At 32.3% G+C, this 18,796-nt stretch overlaps 1 protein-coding gene across 3 annotated transcripts in view; it reads left to right on the plus strand.

Moving 5' to 3' along the window:
* LOC129989319 (major facilitator superfamily domain-containing protein 12-like) overlaps positions 1–18,796 on the plus strand; it is a 53,780-nt gene that overhangs the window by 31,577 nt on the left and 3,407 nt on the right. For all 3 annotated transcript variants that reach the window (XM_056097771.1, XM_056097770.1, XM_056097773.1), the window contains exons 5-11: positions 2,330–2,453; positions 4,729–4,932; positions 5,693–5,785; positions 11,755–11,847; positions 14,072–14,251; positions 15,385–15,473; positions 18,104–18,240. In XM_056097771.1, coding sequence (XP_055953746.1) covers positions 2,330–2,453; positions 4,729–4,932; positions 5,693–5,785; positions 11,755–11,847; positions 14,072–14,251; positions 15,385–15,473; positions 18,104–18,240 — 920 coding nt within the window. The remainder of the gene's footprint in view (positions 1–2,329; positions 2,454–4,728; positions 4,933–5,692; positions 5,786–11,754; positions 11,848–14,071; positions 14,252–15,384; positions 15,474–18,103; positions 18,241–18,796) is intronic.

Here is an 18,796-nt window from a genome sequence, read left to right on the forward strand (position 1 = left end):
TAATATTGTATATAGCCTGTTACATTCTCTTTAAATTATCACCTCATGTTGAAAATAACATTCAAAATATCATACATGACAGACTGTTGGGCCTAAGGCTATCAAATTTTGCACGCAGTTATTTGTTTGCTATTATAAACTCAAAAAGTAAGGTTTTTGTTTTCAACAATTTTAATTAGATTTTTTTTTACTTAAAACTATTCAACAGTTTTTTTGTCACAATTTTTCCTCTAATTTTAATATTTTTTAAAAAAAATATTAGAGTTTTAAATTAATGTTTTGAGTTGGGTCTGTTTGATAATTGATTCCGCTGAATTGGCACAGGTTGACTGATAATAACTGTATCTATTATTTTTACTTCATACATTCCTGATACTTTTGTACTTGATACAAAGTACTTTCTATCAAGTTAATACAGTTCTACCCAACGCTATCCAATAATGGTAGCTGAATTCCTAGCTCCTCAGTTAGAGTTTTCGCTTCTTCGTAGGACGGGTTTCGCTTCCTGATGATGTGACAGTGGTTAAGGACCCACTCAAAGATTAACAGTGACCTTGGTTATGAGAGTGATTGACGAATGGTAGAGAGAAGGAATAGTATTGCGATTATAGTTAATATAGAAGAAGGCGGGGATTCTTTAGTAATATGTAGGTTATTACGTGGGGATAATTGTGGCTAGGATGAAATATATAGTTAAAATACATTACGCATGTTCATAACCTCGTAGGATGGCGAACTAGACTAATACTTTGTATCAGAATGGTATACATCAAAAACGAATAAGATCGAGTCAGTCGAATCCAAAAACTGATATTCTTAGTCAATATCAATCTATATCAATTTGTGAACTGTATGAAACTGATACAAAGTATCAATTTCATACGGTTCACACCCAAATTTAATTCATAACTACTTCTGCGCTAAATTCTATGGATATAAGTGGCAGAGAGTTTTCTGAATTCTGCAAACAGGTACTCATAAACATTTTTATAAGTATTTATCTTTTTATAGTAATTTGCGTCTAGCCGCCTTGGACAACCAACTATTCAACAATTTTAAAACACAGACTCCACATTTAAGCACTTTTAAAAGTAGAGATTTATTTAATAAGTTACGACTAACAGCCTTTGGCATTCAGCTGTTCGACCACCATATTAATAGAATTACTTTATTAACGTTAACCAACTTTGATGAACATTTTTTTCACCAAAAAGTGAAAATATTATTTTAAATTGCGCTAGCCATAATAAGCATAGAGTATTTTTATTGGGTAGCTATGTTTGGCCGGTGATGAAATTAATTGATGAAATCGATCTAGTTGTTAGCGCTAGGTGCTCTGCCAATGTTTTTTTTACGATATCTCTCGGCAGTAGAGAGCGTTGGTCGATGTATTGGTGACATATCTAGGGGTCATAAACTTCAGTTTGAAATAAAAATTGGCGAAAATGGTACAATGGTTTGACTTTGGAGATTGACAAGGTTTATTTTTTCCGCTTTGGGAAATGTTCAGTGAAGTAATATTTTTGAGATTATTCCGAAAGTGAATGTTGGTGTTCAGCAAACAGCCATTGGTGATATATCTAAGATTTATTAACTTTTAATCAAAACACGAATGGGGGACATTTTCTTCAATTTTCCTTATTATTTTAAATATTGTTATGAATCTGTGATGCTACTTCCCAGCATAGTTGGTTCCATAGGAGGTCCCAGAGCTTGGCGACCATTTGGTGACTTGGCGACAAATTTGGCGATTTTGGCGCCAAAGTAGATTATACCCGAAACATCGAGAATTTTCCCGCTCCGTCCGTTAGGAACCGAGATATGCCTCGAACGTTCCTGATGGGTTGAGAGGCTTCTAGCCCCGCCTCCTGAGACCTATAAAAGGAGGCAGCCGCAGCTGCCCGAGTAGTAGTAGTCGGAAGCGACAGCAGAGAGTAGTCGGGATCGACGGTGAAGAGTAGTCGAAATCGACGGTGAAGAACGAGTCTTCCAGAGATTAGCGGAGCAGCGAAGGAGTCAAGCTAGTGCTGAACTAAGCTGTGCGCTGCTGTCTGCAGTAGAGTCTTGTTGTATGCTGCACGTCTCGGCTGAAGATAATCGTCTTTTGTGCTGTATATAGTTGTCGTCTTTGTGCTTTCCTGTGTGTCTTCGTGTAAATAAACATCGTTGTTTCTTTTTCTACTGCCGCCTGCGGATTGAGCGTTCTCCATACCATATAACTTCCACTATCCAAACGAACCCCGGGAAATTTCGCAACAATATATAGATTATCGAAACAATTCTTATTAAAGTAAATTACGGTCATGTGATGTATATGTCTCTTTTTCAGGTATGCTATAAACATTATATCAGATATTGGCACATATGTAGTCGTGTGGTGCGTATTTGATTTAACAAGAAGACCTACCGGAAGCCATAATGTTATTACAGGAGATTATGCTAATAAATTTATGGTAAGTGTGATTACTTAAAAACATTTTTTATTATTATTTATGAACTTGTATATTACGTAGAGACATTTACAATGGTTTTTGTTGTATTTGAACTGATAACAAATACAGTGCAAAAAAAAGGGCCGCGGTGACCTGGTGGTTAAGTCTCGGCTTCGGAACCGGAGGGTTTCAGGTTCGTGACCCGATTCCACCGAAGAACCGTCGTGGAAGGGGGTCTGTTGCACGTTAAATTCGTCATGACCAAACGTCCTCCCGCTGGTGTGGCGTGGTGGGGAGAGGGGGGTGCCAGCTCAGGTTCCGTCCTCGTCATCTGACCGAGGTTCAAAATTACGAGGTCCGTCCCAAAATAGCCCTTGTGTTGCTTTAAACGGGACGTTAATATAACTGAACTGAACTGAACTGAACAGTGCAAAAAAAGGAGGATTGTCATTTGATAATGTCGATGTACGAGCTCTTAATGATCTCAATAAACAATAACAACGAATAAATTCTAGATATAGGTACTCCAAAATGAAAATGTAAAAATGCAAAATCTGACAGACATGATTATGATAAACAAAAATAAGAATCTAGAATTTAGAATCACATTAGTGTAATGAAAAACCATAAATGACATTGAAACACTATCCACATCATGAAAAATTGACAAATACGGTTACGATTACAGTAACAAATTCTCAAATCCAACCGAATGTTGCAGTGAAAAACTATAAAATGCGCTGAAATATTGACTGCAGAATGAAAAACTAACAAACATGATTACGATTACGATAACAAAATCTCAATTTTAACCGAATGTTGCAGTGAAAAAATATAAATGGCATTGGAACGTTATCTGTATCATTAAAAACTAACAAAGACTGTTACGGTTATAGTAATCGAATATCGACCTCAACTAACTTTATAAATGGCTTCAAAACTTTACCTGCAGCATGAAAAACTGACAAACACAGTTACGATTACAGTAATAAAATCTCTATACCACCGATGCTACAGTGACAAACTGTAAAGATGCATTTACACTCAGCCAGCTGTAAATCATCCTGTAAGACCACGCATGCGCAGAACTCGTACAGTAGCAAGTACTTGTCCCATCGAGATAAGAACTTGCTATTGTCCACTCTCTCAATGTAGGCGCAATCTTCTCTCTGCGCATGCGTGACTTACTGGAATCTTATAACTGACTGAATGTAAATCCACCTTTAAGGCATGTTATCTGCAGTATGAAAAACCGACAAATATGGTTATAAATTGTTTATTATTACAGAAATAAAATCAGGAATTTAGCTGATTTTTACTGAAGGGGTAAAAAAATATATGAAGGGCCGTGGCTTATTTTAGTTTAGTTATATTAACGTCCCGCTTTAAAGCAACACTAAGGCTATTTTAGTACGGATCTCGTAATTTTGAACCTCGGTGAGATGACGAGGACAACACCCGAGCTGACGCCCCCCCTCCCCACCATGCCAGCGGAAGTTTGGCCTTGACGGATTTAACGCGCACCAGACCCGCTTATACGAAGGCTCTTCGGTGGGATCGCGTCACGAGCATAAAACCCTCCGGTTCCGGTGCCGAGACCTTACCACCAGACCACCGCGACCCTAAATGGCCGTGGCATGGTACCTGCAGCATGAAAAACTGATGAACATGGTAATGGTGCAGGTAATAAAATCGCGATTACATTAATTACTAAAGTGCAAAGCCATTAATGGCATTGGAATATTACCTGCAGCATAAAAAAAGTTGATAAACACGATTACGATTACAAAAATAAAATCTCGATTCTAATTCATTGTTGCAGTGGAAAGTTAGAAATGTCATTAGAAATATTACTTGCAGCATGAAATATCCTAGAGTAACGCAGCCCCCTCCCCCTATCCGTATTTATTTCTTGTTAGGTTAAACTTAATCTGAAAATAAATTTACTAACTAAAATTGTTTTTCGGGAAAAATTGAACGAAGCATTAAAACATTTTAACATTTCGCATCTGTAATTGTTAACTACAGATTAATACAATAAAAATATCAGGAAATTTCATTACAATAACAATAAAATAAATTTTCTCAACTGTGTAAATTTAATCAAAAAATCAAAAAAAACCCACAAAAAAAGAGATTTAAAACTTAGAAAAAAAAAGTGATACTAAGTTTAATCATAGAATACACCAATTAATGAATTACGTATTATCCATCTTCGAATATGCTATAAAAAAAAGCTCTTCTTATAAATCTTAAGTTTACGTCATATATAACAATTTGATTTTATCTGTTTTAGATGATCGCACTAATCATAGTTGGAATAGGTGCTGTATTTTCCATCATCTTCCACATAGGGGTGAAGGAAATAGTGTCCACGCCTCTTTCTTCCTCAGAGAACAGTCTGGAGAAAGACAGTCTCGCACTTTCAAACCCGGCTTTCTCATTTTTCCCTACCAACTTATCCTGGAGAGGATGGATGAGGGAGTCACATTTCTATCAGGTAAAGACTGAATTACTATTTTACTCTAATATAAGATGAAGAGAGGATATGATGATCTGAAAATTTTAAAAATCTCATGGCCGCCAAGATCTCTGTCTTTTAATCATGTCTCAAAAAACTTTTAAGATGCATCTCTTTTATATTTCTTAAAATATGCTACGAGGCAAAATTTAATAATTGGCTGAAAAAGTTTATCCAGCCTTTTCCGGGGTAGACACATCCATTCTTGTGTCTGCATGTCAGCACTTGTGTCAGATGCTTTGTTTTCGTCGGCGGGCTTAAAAGTGAATTAAGACTTCTTCTCAAACATCTCATGTATGCTCATCGATGGGCTTAAAAGTGAATTAAGACTTCTTCCCAAGCATCCCATGCATGCTCATCGATGGGGTTAAAAGTGAATTATGACTTCTTCCCAAACATTCACGCAGGCTCTACGATGTTTAAATCAGGGGAGCGAGCTAGCTAATTGATTCGAACAGCTAGTCCAAAACATAAATCTAATATCAGTGCACATTATTAGACAATGATTTCATTTAGCATTGCCTTGACAAGATCGAAGGTTTTAATGATTGTGTCCCAATCCTTTACTGCTATTTATTGGAGCTTTGTAGAACTAGCGCCAGATATTACCGCTAGAAGAGCGTAAGTGATAGATACATCGCCAATTATAGTAGTAGAATTTAGTTTGGGCATAGATTTTATATATATACATAATTAAATATTCACTGTATTTTCTTTTCTATTTCATTAATTACAATAGGTTGGACTACTGTATATGTGCACGAGGCTGTTTCAAAACATGAGTTTAGTGTTCATGCCTTTGTATCTACAAGAATCTCTGCGCGCAAATGATGTAAGTACATCCATATTTTACAAATCATATTTCATATTCATATTTCTTACAATTTTCATATTTATAATAGATGAAATCGTTCAAATAATAATTGATATTTAATCATTCAAAATTTTTAAGGTATTCTTAAAGACTTAAATTTGAATGCTTTATTTACTGATGTATGAAATACACAACAAGAGACTGTTGTAATTATTAAAGGAATTGACCTTAAGATTTTAAATGAAATGTACATGAAAAAAAATTGTTAAAAATAAAAAAAATCTTCACACCTAAATTGGTGAAAATTTACATTTCAAATGTCTTTTCAGAAAATTCACTTTTCTGAATTCGGCAAATAAATTTTTGTAATTGTATCTATTTAATTTTATGTGAAGAAGATAGCTTTAGTTCGATGATTACGAATTTTTCAAAATGCTTTTCTCTTTACTTTCTATTCAAGTGAAGTGAATAGGTTCTCAATAAAAACTACTTTTAAGAAGAACTATTTAAATTAATTTTAAAAGTTAGTGGCATGTATATTACACATTAATAGTCAAAGAATTAAGGCGCTATGATCTATGGTGCGTTATTGCAACTGGGAGAAGAAGGGGGTTAAATCCGGTTCCCCCCTCGGAATCATTATATCTTAACTGTCAGCAGTGAGGAAAAAGCCAGGATGAAATATCAGTAGAAACATTGAAAGCGAATTTTGGTTCATTTCATCAACGAAATATAATGGTGTAAAATACATTTAAACTGTTTCTTTAAAGATTGATTAAAGTAGAAAACATTATTTACCACTAAAAAGATAGATTTTTTTTTTTTTTTTGAATTTTAAGATGATGTAAAAATAATTTTTCTGTTGCAATATTTTAAGAATTTAACGCGCCAAAATGTCGAAAATTTTGTTTAATTCATAATTAATTAAAATTTTTAAAAATACCACAGCGAATTGCACATTTTCATCTTCGAAAATAATATATGTGTTAAACGTAATAGTTCCTGATCTGATATTTAACCTGTAAAGCGCCAATGCAGTACACACGCTATTTTGTTTAGTACAAGTTGGCTCTTGAAACTTGATTTTGTATGCTTTCAAGAAAACTACCCGTTTTCTTAAACTTCAAACTATAGCTTGCAGAACATCTTAAATTCTTAAAATCTAAAATAATACTCCAAGCATTTTAGAATTCCATCGGCTTCTTTATTTTTTTTAACTTAACAGCATTTTCTACAAACCATTGCCAGATTCAAAAAGATTTACAATTGATCATCAGCTATTATACAAAAAATAAACGAAATAATATTAATAAAAAATGTTTATCGAAGAAAAGATCGTTTGCTTTTATTTTTAATAATATTTTAACTAAATAAAAATAGTAGCAGTTATAAAATGTCTGTAAAGGAATCGTCTGCTAAATGTCTATTAACAGATTGATATTATGATATTTACCGAACACTTGATTATACCGGATATTCTGTGTATATTAAACCATGTTTGCCTTAAATAAAAATGAGTTATTGAATTAACAATATAGCTGTTAAAAAACGTCACAAAAATGTTTTTTCTCGCATTTCATTTTTTTAGAAAATATAACATTTGTTTCATATAGACACGCTCTGAAAATTCATAGGTTTAATTTGCAGTAAAAGTTATTATTATTTTTTTTAATTTCAGCTTTTGTGAATACGATGGCAACTCGTTGATAAACGTTAATTTTTTCCCCCATGTACTCGTGAAAGTTAAATTTTATTTTCATCTTGGATGAAATAAATTGTTGAAAAATATAATTAAATTATTGTTTTAAAATGCATTAAAAATAGAAACTTAATGTATAGGTTAAAATATTGGTATCATTAAAAATATAATTTTTTTACCTTTAACTTGATGCAAAAATCAATTTTGTGTAATAATATTTTTTGAAGTTATCGCTTAATTTTTTGCTTTTTGAAGTTCGTTTAATTTTTTATTAATTAAATTTCTAATTAAAAAAACTTTAAAAATTCGCTCCCAGATGCGTATTTTCGACCTTCAAAGTATACATGTGCTAAATTTGGTAGCTATTGGTCAGATGATCTGACCTGTAGAACGCCACCATACACTCACATTCATCTTTATTACAAGTATAAATTATTAGAGATCATTTCGTTGCGAACAATTCTCTTCGAATCATTAAAAAGAACCAGCGGGAGTGGTCTCACCCAAACTTTCTCGCATAATCTCTAATAAACGTGTCGTGTCAGAGAACGCCTTACATGGCATTGGCGTACAATAGTTTCGAAATAATAACGGTTGGCGTGAAATCTATCGTACCATTCTTAGTGAGTTATTTGACTATTAATCCTTCGTATGCCCTTAATAGTATCCAAAAATCGAATTTGCGTTTTAAACACGTTTTTTTGAGCCAATTGAAACAAAAATTTGGCACATACAACTACAGTTGTCGTCAGAAAATTCCATACCAAATTTGATATATTTAAGTCAGTGCATTTTTTGAGTTATCGCATTTACATGTTTCTCAAAATACAGACCGACAGACGGTCAATCCAAGTTGAATTTGCTCAAGATTTGACATGTGTCTATGCTATAGATGTTCATTTTATAATCATCGTGTTAACTTATATTCGAAAAGCCAGACAGACGGACTTCCTCAGAACAGATTTTACAGAATATTTAATAGAAATCTGCACATTTGGTGTTGAGAAATTATACTAAATTTCAACCATCTAGATCAAAGCGATTTTGAGTTAATTATATGTCTCAAAAAGAGATGGACTTTTTCCAAAGTTGTAATTTCCGAACTCTGAAACGTGGAGTTCGCCAAAATCTCTGTATACAAGTACTAGTATACTTTCTCTGTACACAAGTGTATTTTCTCTGTAAAAATGCTTGAATTTTTAAATGGCTCGTGAAATAGTTGTGTTGAATACTATTTCACGAGTTTTCGTGAAAAAGCACTAATATCTTACTTAATTTCTAATTGTTGGTATTCCGCTTCGTACAATTGCACAACTTCATAACCAGTGGACTCAATAATAGCATTAATATACAGGGTGTTTATAAAGTCTCGGACCCATTTTGATGTTTAATAACTCATAAAATAATAAAGATATAAACACACTTATGGCATTTATTGATGGAATAACTCATATATTTTACTTTTCAGGTTTGAATATTTTTACTTTTGTAAATATCGTCTGCGCATTTGGTTAATTTCAGATAATTTCATTTTCCAGTCTAAATATCTGTACTTTTCTAAATATTATCTGCTTATTAATTGCATTTTTCTCTCTTTTGTTTTTGGCAACTATTGCAATGTCATGTTTACTTTTTATGTGTTTGTTCTATGTAGTACTTTTGTATGTGATGTTTTATTCGAGCGGATATTAAGGAGAATGCATACACCACAAGAGAAATCACAGATTTTATGGTGGTTCATAGAAATGAAATCGATAGTGCAAGCACAGAGAAATGAACAGAGAAATTTCAGAAGAATTTACCAAAAAGATCCTCCATCCAAAAACAGCATCTTGCGGTGGAAAAAGAATTTTCTAGAAATTGGAAGTATCGAAGATAAGAAACGTTCCAGACGTCCTTGCACAAGTGATTTTGATGTTGAGCGTGTCAGAGAGACATTTTTACACAATCCTAGAATATCTGTGAGATCAGCGGCAACAGAATTGGATATGCCAATTTCGACGGTGTACAAGGTTATTAAGAAAAAATTAAGACTGCATGCATACAAAGTTCAAATTGTTCAAGTTTTGGAACCGAACGATAGGCCTAGGAGGATGGCCTTTGCAACAGATATGCTAAGAAGGATAGAAGATGCTGCTGATTTTCTGAAGAGCATAATGTTCTCCGATGAAGCATCCTTTCATGTTTCTGGCATTGTTAATCGCCATAATGTGCGCAAATGGCTCTGTGGATGCCGACATGCTTGTCGCTACCTGGCGTGAAATTGACTATCGACTTGATATTCTCCGTGCGACGAAGTGGGCACACGTGGAAGTTCATTGACAAGGGTCATGAAACTTTTTGAGTCTATTTAACCATTTTTGTTATTAATTTAAATCTATCTTTATTATTTTATGAGTTATTAAACATCAAAATGGGTCCGGGACTTTATAAACACCCTGTATTTTAAAACACTTTTCTTTCTCTTGACTTGTTTCATTTCTTTAAAAATTTCCATTTTAATATTTTTCACTCACGTTCTATTATGCTCGAATTGAACATGGCGCATGTATTTCAATCATTATTAAAATCTGTCTTACAATAGTTTCATTGTTTCAAATTCAAATTCATGCTCAATTCCTTCCATTAAACAAATGTTTAATTTAAACATCTTAAGACATTTAGCGTCTGTTATCTGTAATCCTTTGATAAGGAATTCTGAAGGCAGCTCAAATAAAGGAGAAATCCCACTGGGAGATGCAGTGATAAGTAAAACGAGAAAAATATTGCGCCTGTCGGTCGTAAAATGACCGCAAGGTCACCAGGTTTTTAAGGAGAGGCAAAAATAAAAGATTAATGATTCGTAATGAATGGTTTGCTAGACTTGTTTCCTGTTTAACTCGTTACGGAATGACGCATACAATTTGATTTTAAAGTTATATAATTTACTTATATTGCAATGTTACATTCTGCCACTCTAATGCCCGTTACATCATAATTAATTGCTGTCTTAGAAAATAATTAAATCCATTTAGAAATGTAGCAAAAAGTTAGTTTCTCAGTTTAAAAACACAAGACAGAATTGGAATTTTATGGGAGTTTATGATAACTTCATTTGTATGCTAGAGTTTCATGCAAAATCTACTTTTCCGCGTATTTTTCTTCATTATTTAAACACTAGCCGCCTTTGGAGACCAGTTTGTTCGTCTAGATTATTGACTCTTTAGGTTACTAAATTATTAATATAGATGCATTTCTTAAAAAAAACATTTCATTTTGTAATTCCATACTACTAAAACAAATGAATTCGATTAAAACAGTCTACTGCGAATAACAAAGTGTATGTTTTCAGACCTCCTCAGTTCGAAAAATAATTTTTGGGAAATGTCTGTCTGTCTGTGACAAGGATAACTTAAAAATACTTGAGCTAGACGGACGAAATTTGGTATACGGTCTTTATACCAAATTTGTAGACATCTAGTATATTTAGAGGTAATTGCTTTTAGAAGAAATCTGTCTGTCCGGTTGTTCAAATATACATTTATACGATAACTGCAAAACAAAGAGAGCTCGATAGATAAAATTCGAAACACAGATTTAATATTTATACGGTAGACGCATATCATTTTTTTTATGGTAAAGACCCAAAATGGGCTTGACTATCTGTCGGTCTGTACGTCCAGAAATATATAAAAGCGATAGTTCAAAAATGCAATGACTTAAATATATCAAATTTGGTATGTGATTTTCTGGCTATAACTGTAATTCTGCTTCAAATTTTGGTTTCAATGCCTGGGGAGAAACGCATTTAAAACACAAATTCGGTTTACGGATACTATTAACTATATAGCAGGATATAATTGCTGAAAAATTCGGGAAGGATCACACAACAGATTCAATAGAAATATTAAATCCGCATATTAATATTTTGAAACTATTGTACGCCAGTGCCATGCAAGGCGATCACTGCCTTACCCAACGTTCACAATTTTGCGGGGAGTACATGAGAAAATTTTCCGGAGACCATTCCCGCTGTTTGAGTTAATGTGCTGATAGAGAATACATTTACTAAAATAGGAGGTTACATTGTGGAGATTCATCAAAATTTCAAGGTCAAATTGTTATGAAAATTAACATTTCTTTTGATTATTATTTTTCTTCTACGACAAAGTAAAAATGATTCTAATATCATGCACCAATCGTAACTGGTTTTCTTTCAACAACAGTGCAATTTTTTCTGAATTAATTCGTTATTCTTAATTAATTCATAATTATTAAGAATAAATTGACCTTTTTTCTCTTTCTTTAGGATTTTATTGCTAAAATTCCTCTTGTGATGAATGTCAGCGGTTTCGCCATATCATGCTGCCTCCCTAAATTCTTCAAAGTGTTTAGTAAAAAGGTATGTAGAATTATGCAATTCCTAGCTATTTCCTGGCCGCGGTGGTCTGGTGATAAGGTCTCGGTTTGTGAGTCGTAGGGTTTCAGGTTCGTAACCCGATTTCACCGAAGAACCGTCGTGTACGGGGTCTGTTGTACGTTAAATCCGTCAAGGCCAACCGTCCTCTCGTTGGTGTGGTGTGGTTCGGAGAGGGGGGTGACAGCTCAGGTGTCGTATTCGTCATCTGACCGCGGTTCAATATTACGAGGTTCGTCCCAAAATAACCCTAGTGTTGCTTTACAACGGGACGTTAATATAACTAAACTAAACTAAAGCCTAGTTATTTCCTGGTGTTCGCGCCATTCGATTTTGTATTTTCTATAATTTGTTCATTCACACATTTATATTGAGTATTAAATCAATAATTTTGTGACCGTAGACATAGCAATGAGAAAATCAATCAGTCAATAAATTTATTTAAAAGCAAAAGCAAATACGACAGTTGTGACTAAAATTGAGAACACTTTTGAAATTTTATTTCCCAGATCTGTTTAACTATTGAATTATCGACATCTGGCTGAAATGCTGAAGTTCGCGTGTTTAAGACTGTTTGCTAATTAAGATAGTTTTAGACGGTGTGCAATCCAAAAGAAAAAAAAAGAAAATAAATATCGACAGTTTAAAAATATATTTGGTTAAAAGAAAGGAAAACATTTATTGCTCTCATGATATGAATAATTATCGGATGGCTTTAAAACGACTTCCCTGTTTGAAAGTATTTACAGTTAAAAATTGATGAACGGTATAAAACCAAATTTCAAAGTAATCTGTGGAAGTCATAGAGAGATGTAATACACATGCACACACAATAATGTATCAGAAATTATCAATGTAAATATCTTATACGCAGGAACGGGCCGCGCATTGAAAATGCTGCATGGGTTTCTGGAGCCCCTATATTTGCTTGATAAAAGATTATTCCATAAAACATAAATTAGTTGGAGGGAATGGACAATTATTGATGACATTTCCACCTCTAATATATGTCCTGAGTATATTGCATGAGCTTTATGCGATAATGGCGTCTTGGCATAGGGGTACCGCGTCTTTCCCGTGGTTTGTGCGTCATGGGTTCGAGTCCTAGTTTGGGTATGGTTGCTCTTTACTCTGAACTCTATCTGTGAGAAGTTTGAAATAGCCCCCTCCCCCCTTTAAAAAGGGGTTGTGCAAGTGAGTGTGTGAATGTTATCTTTATATGAACTAGAAGTCAGAGTATTACCCTTGGGACCTCAGAAGCTACTGTATAAAAATCGCTGACTTTTTCGCTTTGAAAAGTGCTATAAATAATAACAACTTTATGTGATTATAGCATTGTTTCTCCGCACTTTCGTCTGATTTATCATGCCTTAATTCTATATGAAACACTAAAAGTGAAGTTACACAAATCATGGGCTTCGAAGGAATTGGATCACGTGATAAGAATCTTTAAAGTTGCTGCTAATGCTCCAGGCGTTTGAGGTGAATTCATCAATGCCCGGTTATCAAAGCTGCATCGGTATGAAGGATGCTTCTTTTCTAAAATATAACATTTGGGAATATCTTGTGACATTGTTAAATGCATTCGTTAACTCTTCTACTAGCTTCCTCTGTTAATTAGGTGATTCGTCAAGATTATTGATAATACTTTTTCAATTAAGATTCCTATATGTAGCTAAATATTTATGATTCATATATATATAATATTTAAAATTCCAATTGTAATAAACATTAGATAGACTTAATAGCCTTCTTACTTTTTTTCTTTTTGCTGGGTCCTTCTTACTGGAGGCGAGTTCCATGACATCATAATCCTATTGAAAACGATCCCATGATACTACAATTTCAAATCCCATGTTATCTTTTGTAGCAACTTAATTCCAGATTCCTTGTACAAATTGCGCAGGAAATCAATGGGAATTTTTTTTTCTTGGCTTCAATAGAAAAAAAATTATATAATAAATTAAATAACGACGAAACAAATGAGAATGGTGGAAAATTCAATTCTAGCATTAATTTTGGGACACCCCTTATTTTATTTCACATTAATATAAAATTTCATTTTTTATTGCTGCATCATTATGTTACGATCATATCATAAATTGTGATACAGTAATTTGTATACCGTAATACCATACCAGCTAGATTCGATTGATAAATTTCTAAAACAAATCAACTTTAAGAAATTGTATGACTCTCTTTCCTACAGGTAACTTTTCTAGGCGGTGCTTCGTTGGGGATCGGAGCTTGTGTTTGGATCACAATTGGCGCTGGCCCCACGTATGTTAGTCAGGGTGTGTACGGCGTAGGAGTGCTTATGGGGGCAGCGTCTTCATCCCTGGTCATTTGTGCACTTTCCTTCATTCATGATCTCATAGGGACGAGTGTGGTAAGTCTCATATTCTTTATCTTATTCTTTATTCTTTATCCCATATTCTTTATCTTATTCTTTATTCTTTATCTCATATCTTTATCTCGTACTCTTTATCTCATTCTTTATTCTTTATCTCATATTCTTTATCTTATTCTTTATTCTTTATCTCATATCTTTATCCCATATTCTTTATCTTATTCTTTATTCTTTATCTCATATCTTTATCTCGTATTCTTTATCTTATTCTTTATTCTTTATCTCATATTCTTTATCTTATTCTTTATTCTTTATCTCATATTCTTTATCTCATATTCTTTATCTTATTCTTTATTCTTCATCTCATATCTTTATCTCGTATTCTTTATCTTATTCTTATCTCATACTCTTTATTCTTAATTTCCATACTGATTCCAGTCATGCAAGAAATACAATATGGAAAATGGAATTTATTATATTGGTACATTGGGCAAAGAAAATCTTGGATCATTAATTTTAATAAATTAAATGTAATTAATATAATTTTCTGAAGTAAATGAAATTAGGTCTAAATTTTATCTTTCAAAGATTTTTGTAACAATGTCGCAATCACCAAATATATTTTTTGTCCCACCCCTACCCCCCAAAAATTTGCATTGTAAGCGTGTCCTTGATATCTTGTGCAATGTATGACTTAAGAAGGATACACCCATGTCTATTTATAACATTTTCTACTTTGTCATTAAGATTTAACTATTCAAATTTTTATTTTAGTTATGTGTATTCTATTTCAAACATTGCGTCATCGTTTTGAGGATAAGTGAACTTGGATAAATAATTGTAAATAAAATAATTTTAATTAATAATTTGTATTAATAACGTTTGTGTATGTTTTAATAAATTGTATGTATTATAAAATAATTTTAATGAATTAAATGTAATTAACATACTTTTCTGAAGTAACTGAAATTATGTCAGAATTTTATTTATCTTTCAAATATTCTTGGAATAATGTCGCAATCACCCCATATATTTTTTACCCCTACTCCTCCCCCCAAATAAAAATTGCATCGCAAGCGTGAGCTTAATAACTGGTGCAGTATATGACTTAACGAAAGATACATCCACACCATATTTTTGCAAGAAAATTAAGCTATTGACGAACATTTCAGGAAAGTGCCGCATTCGTGTACGGTGCCATGAGCTTCTGGGACAAGATCGCGAATGGCATTGTGGGAATGATTATTCAGCATCTGCATGCGTGAGTACTCGTATGATTTTATGTTTTCTCTTCAACTATTATTTTCGGTCTCCCTTTTTTATCCATCAACAAAAATTTGCTGCTAATAATAAAGATGTCAGTGTTAAATTAATTTTCATTTTTTGCTGCATCTTTATTTACCAACTAATCGCCTCTGTCGACCAGCTGGTTCATTCGGAATATAGGTTATATTTAATTTCCGATCAATCTTTTTTAATAAATTCATGATTCCATCCAGTTATCTCACATAAAAGCAGTGTTATTTTGATTAAGTTTTGTTTATAAAGTACATGAACCTTTCTAATAGAAATCAGTCCCTTGACGTCATAGCGCTATTAAAAACGCAAATATCTGGTTCATCTATCTTCTAAAGTTCATATTGAAAATACATTTTTTTTTATTTGCTCCTTAAATTACACAGATATTAAACAGAAATTTATTGTTTGATTTTCAACAATGGGAAAAATTCTCACATTTCAATATTTCATTAAACAATGAAAACTTTTGAACCATAAAATAATTTGGGCAACATTGTATATAATCTTATTGTTGGAAATGAAGCAAAAAAATATTTAATAATAAAATTTGCGAAAATCAGCAAAAATTTGCACGACTGTCACATTAATACTATCATATCAGTTAATATATATTTATTTTAATTTTGAATTTATGTAAAATTCGTTTTTGCCCCATAAAATTGCGGAAGTTATTGTATAAAAACCTAAATTGTAGTTTAATTTTTAATTATTAAAATTCTAATTAAAATTTCAAAAAATTCGCTCTGAGGTATTCATTTTTATCCTTCAAGATATATATACATGCATATATATGTAACATATTTTTGGTTTAAGTAGAATGCAGGTTCGAAGCAGTGAAGAGACTTGGTATTTTTAATTTCGTTTTATTCTCTCTCGGCAGGCAAACATGATTATTTACAAGAAGGCGCAGCGCAGCACAAAAGCAGAGGGCAGAAAGGGGCAAACAAATGATCACTAGTCTTATATAACGTAGGATTTCTGGCCAGGCGCCAATTCAATACACGTGTGACCTTTGACACCATTTGAAGGGTACAAAAGATATCACTTTCATTTGATACGTAGTACTGATGGCACATTATTTTTACAAAGGGATTAATTAGACCAAAAGTGGAATTGGATCACAAAATAAGAGAATATTTTTAGAATGAAGTTACGATGGGCTATAAATTAAGTTTTGGAAATTAATTTGGATTAAATTAAGAGTTTAAAATATCATTACATATATATATATATATATATATATATATATATATATATATATATATATATATATATATATATATATATATATATATATATATATAATGATATTTTAAAATCTAATTTAAACTTAATTAATGTCCTAATTTTTAGCTCAATTTGGCACATATTCATTCTAAAATATTCTCTTATTTCCTGATCCCATTCCACTTTTTCTATTTAATTAATGCAACAGAAAGCTCTGTAAAAATACTTTCGTCAGCGGTTCCAACGCTCAAGGGAAGGGATAAGAAATTGCTGACTTAAATAAACTCTCTTAAAAGATCCCTATCATTCCCTTACCTAAATTCGACACGTGTAAGAAATCGCTACCAAAATCTCACAGTACATATTCACAGGGATAAAATTTTCATTAGCTTTTCCTCATTTTCGTTCTGTGTTGATCTGCTCGTCGGTTATATACATAAATCATGCTTCCCGGAATGAAATAAAATGAAGTTAAAAATTCAAAGTGTTTCCTCTCTCTGCGCGCCCACGACTCTGCTTTTGAAAAATTATGTTTATATATATATGTGTGTGTGTGTGTGTGTGAGAGAGAGAGAGAGAGAGTAAACAAAATTTTTGAAGCAGAATTGTGGTCGAAGACAGAGAGACACTTTCGAATTTTTGTTTTTATTCCTTCCTGGGTGGCATAATTTATGTACAAGCAGCTGCGACGAGCACACCAACACAGAACGACGCAAAACGAAATATGAAAAGCTAATGAAAAATTTATCCCTGTGATTATATACTTTGAGATTCTGATAGGGATTTCTGTAAACGTGTCGACCCAGGTAAGGGAATTATAGGAATCTTTTAAAAGAATGTGCTAGGCTTGGCATTTTTTTAATCCTTTCACTCCGAGTGTTGGAATTTGTTGATATCAGCAATTTTACAGAGTTCCATTGCATTAATTAATTTTAAAAGGTGGAATTGGATCAAGAAATAAGAGAACATTTTAAAATGAAGTTAATATGGTCTAAATTAAACTAAAAATTAGGAAATTAACTAAGTTTAAATCAGATTTTAAAATATCATTACACCCCCCCCCACACACACATATATATATATATGCCAAATTTGATAGCTGTAGGTCAAACGGACTGCTTGTAAAGAGCTAACATACACACATAATTTTTATTATTAATGTAGACAATACAATCTGTGGATAAAAATTATCAATGGAAGTATTTAACAACTTTCAATATTTAATTTCAAATCTATGACATTTTTAATATTAAAATATAAGACTGCTTTTACTTTAAAATCGTAACAGCGTTTGGCTTTCGTGATTTTTTTCACATTTTATTTGTGATTATAATTTTTTTCTTCTGCGTTTTTGTATTTTTTTAGTGTGAGTTGCACAGATTGTGACTGGTTCTATCGAAATGTCATGTCCTATGGAGTTGGCGGAGTCGGAATTCTTGCGAGTATTGTTATAACGACTCTTCTACCAGCCAATTTGGGTGAAAGGCAGTCGGTTCATAATGGTAAGACTTCCATACATTTAAATTTTGAGAAAGAATTAAATAGTTAAAATGAATTAAAGAATTAAATGAAGAAAGAATTTCTATTAAAACTTTTCTCATCTCTTGATTCTTGGATTTAATATACTAAGCGTCTGATAAGTATTTATAAATTACAATTTATTAAACATAATAGTAAGACTTTCACACATTTAAATTTTGAAAAAGAATTAAATAATTAGAGAAAATTAAAAAATTAAAATAAGAAAGAATTAAAGAGAAAAAATTTCAATTAAAGCTTTTGTTCATCTTTTGATGTTTGGATTTAATATAATAAATGTCTGACAAGTATTTATAAATTACAATTGATTAAATTTAATGGTAAGTCTTTATACATTTAAATTTTGTGAAAGAATTAAATAATTAAAAAGAATTGAAAGAAGAAAGAATTTCAAGAGAAAAAAATTCAATTAAAACTTTTATCATCTCTTCATGCTTGGATTTAATATACTAAATGTCTGAAAAGTATTAATAATTATAATCTTACAATTTATTAAATATAATGGTAAGACTTCATACA

This window comes from Argiope bruennichi, chromosome 10 (genome assembly GCF_947563725.1).
Source record: "Argiope bruennichi chromosome 10, qqArgBrue1.1, whole genome shotgun sequence".
NCBI lineage: Eukaryota > Metazoa > Arthropoda > Arachnida > Araneae > Araneidae > Argiope > Argiope bruennichi.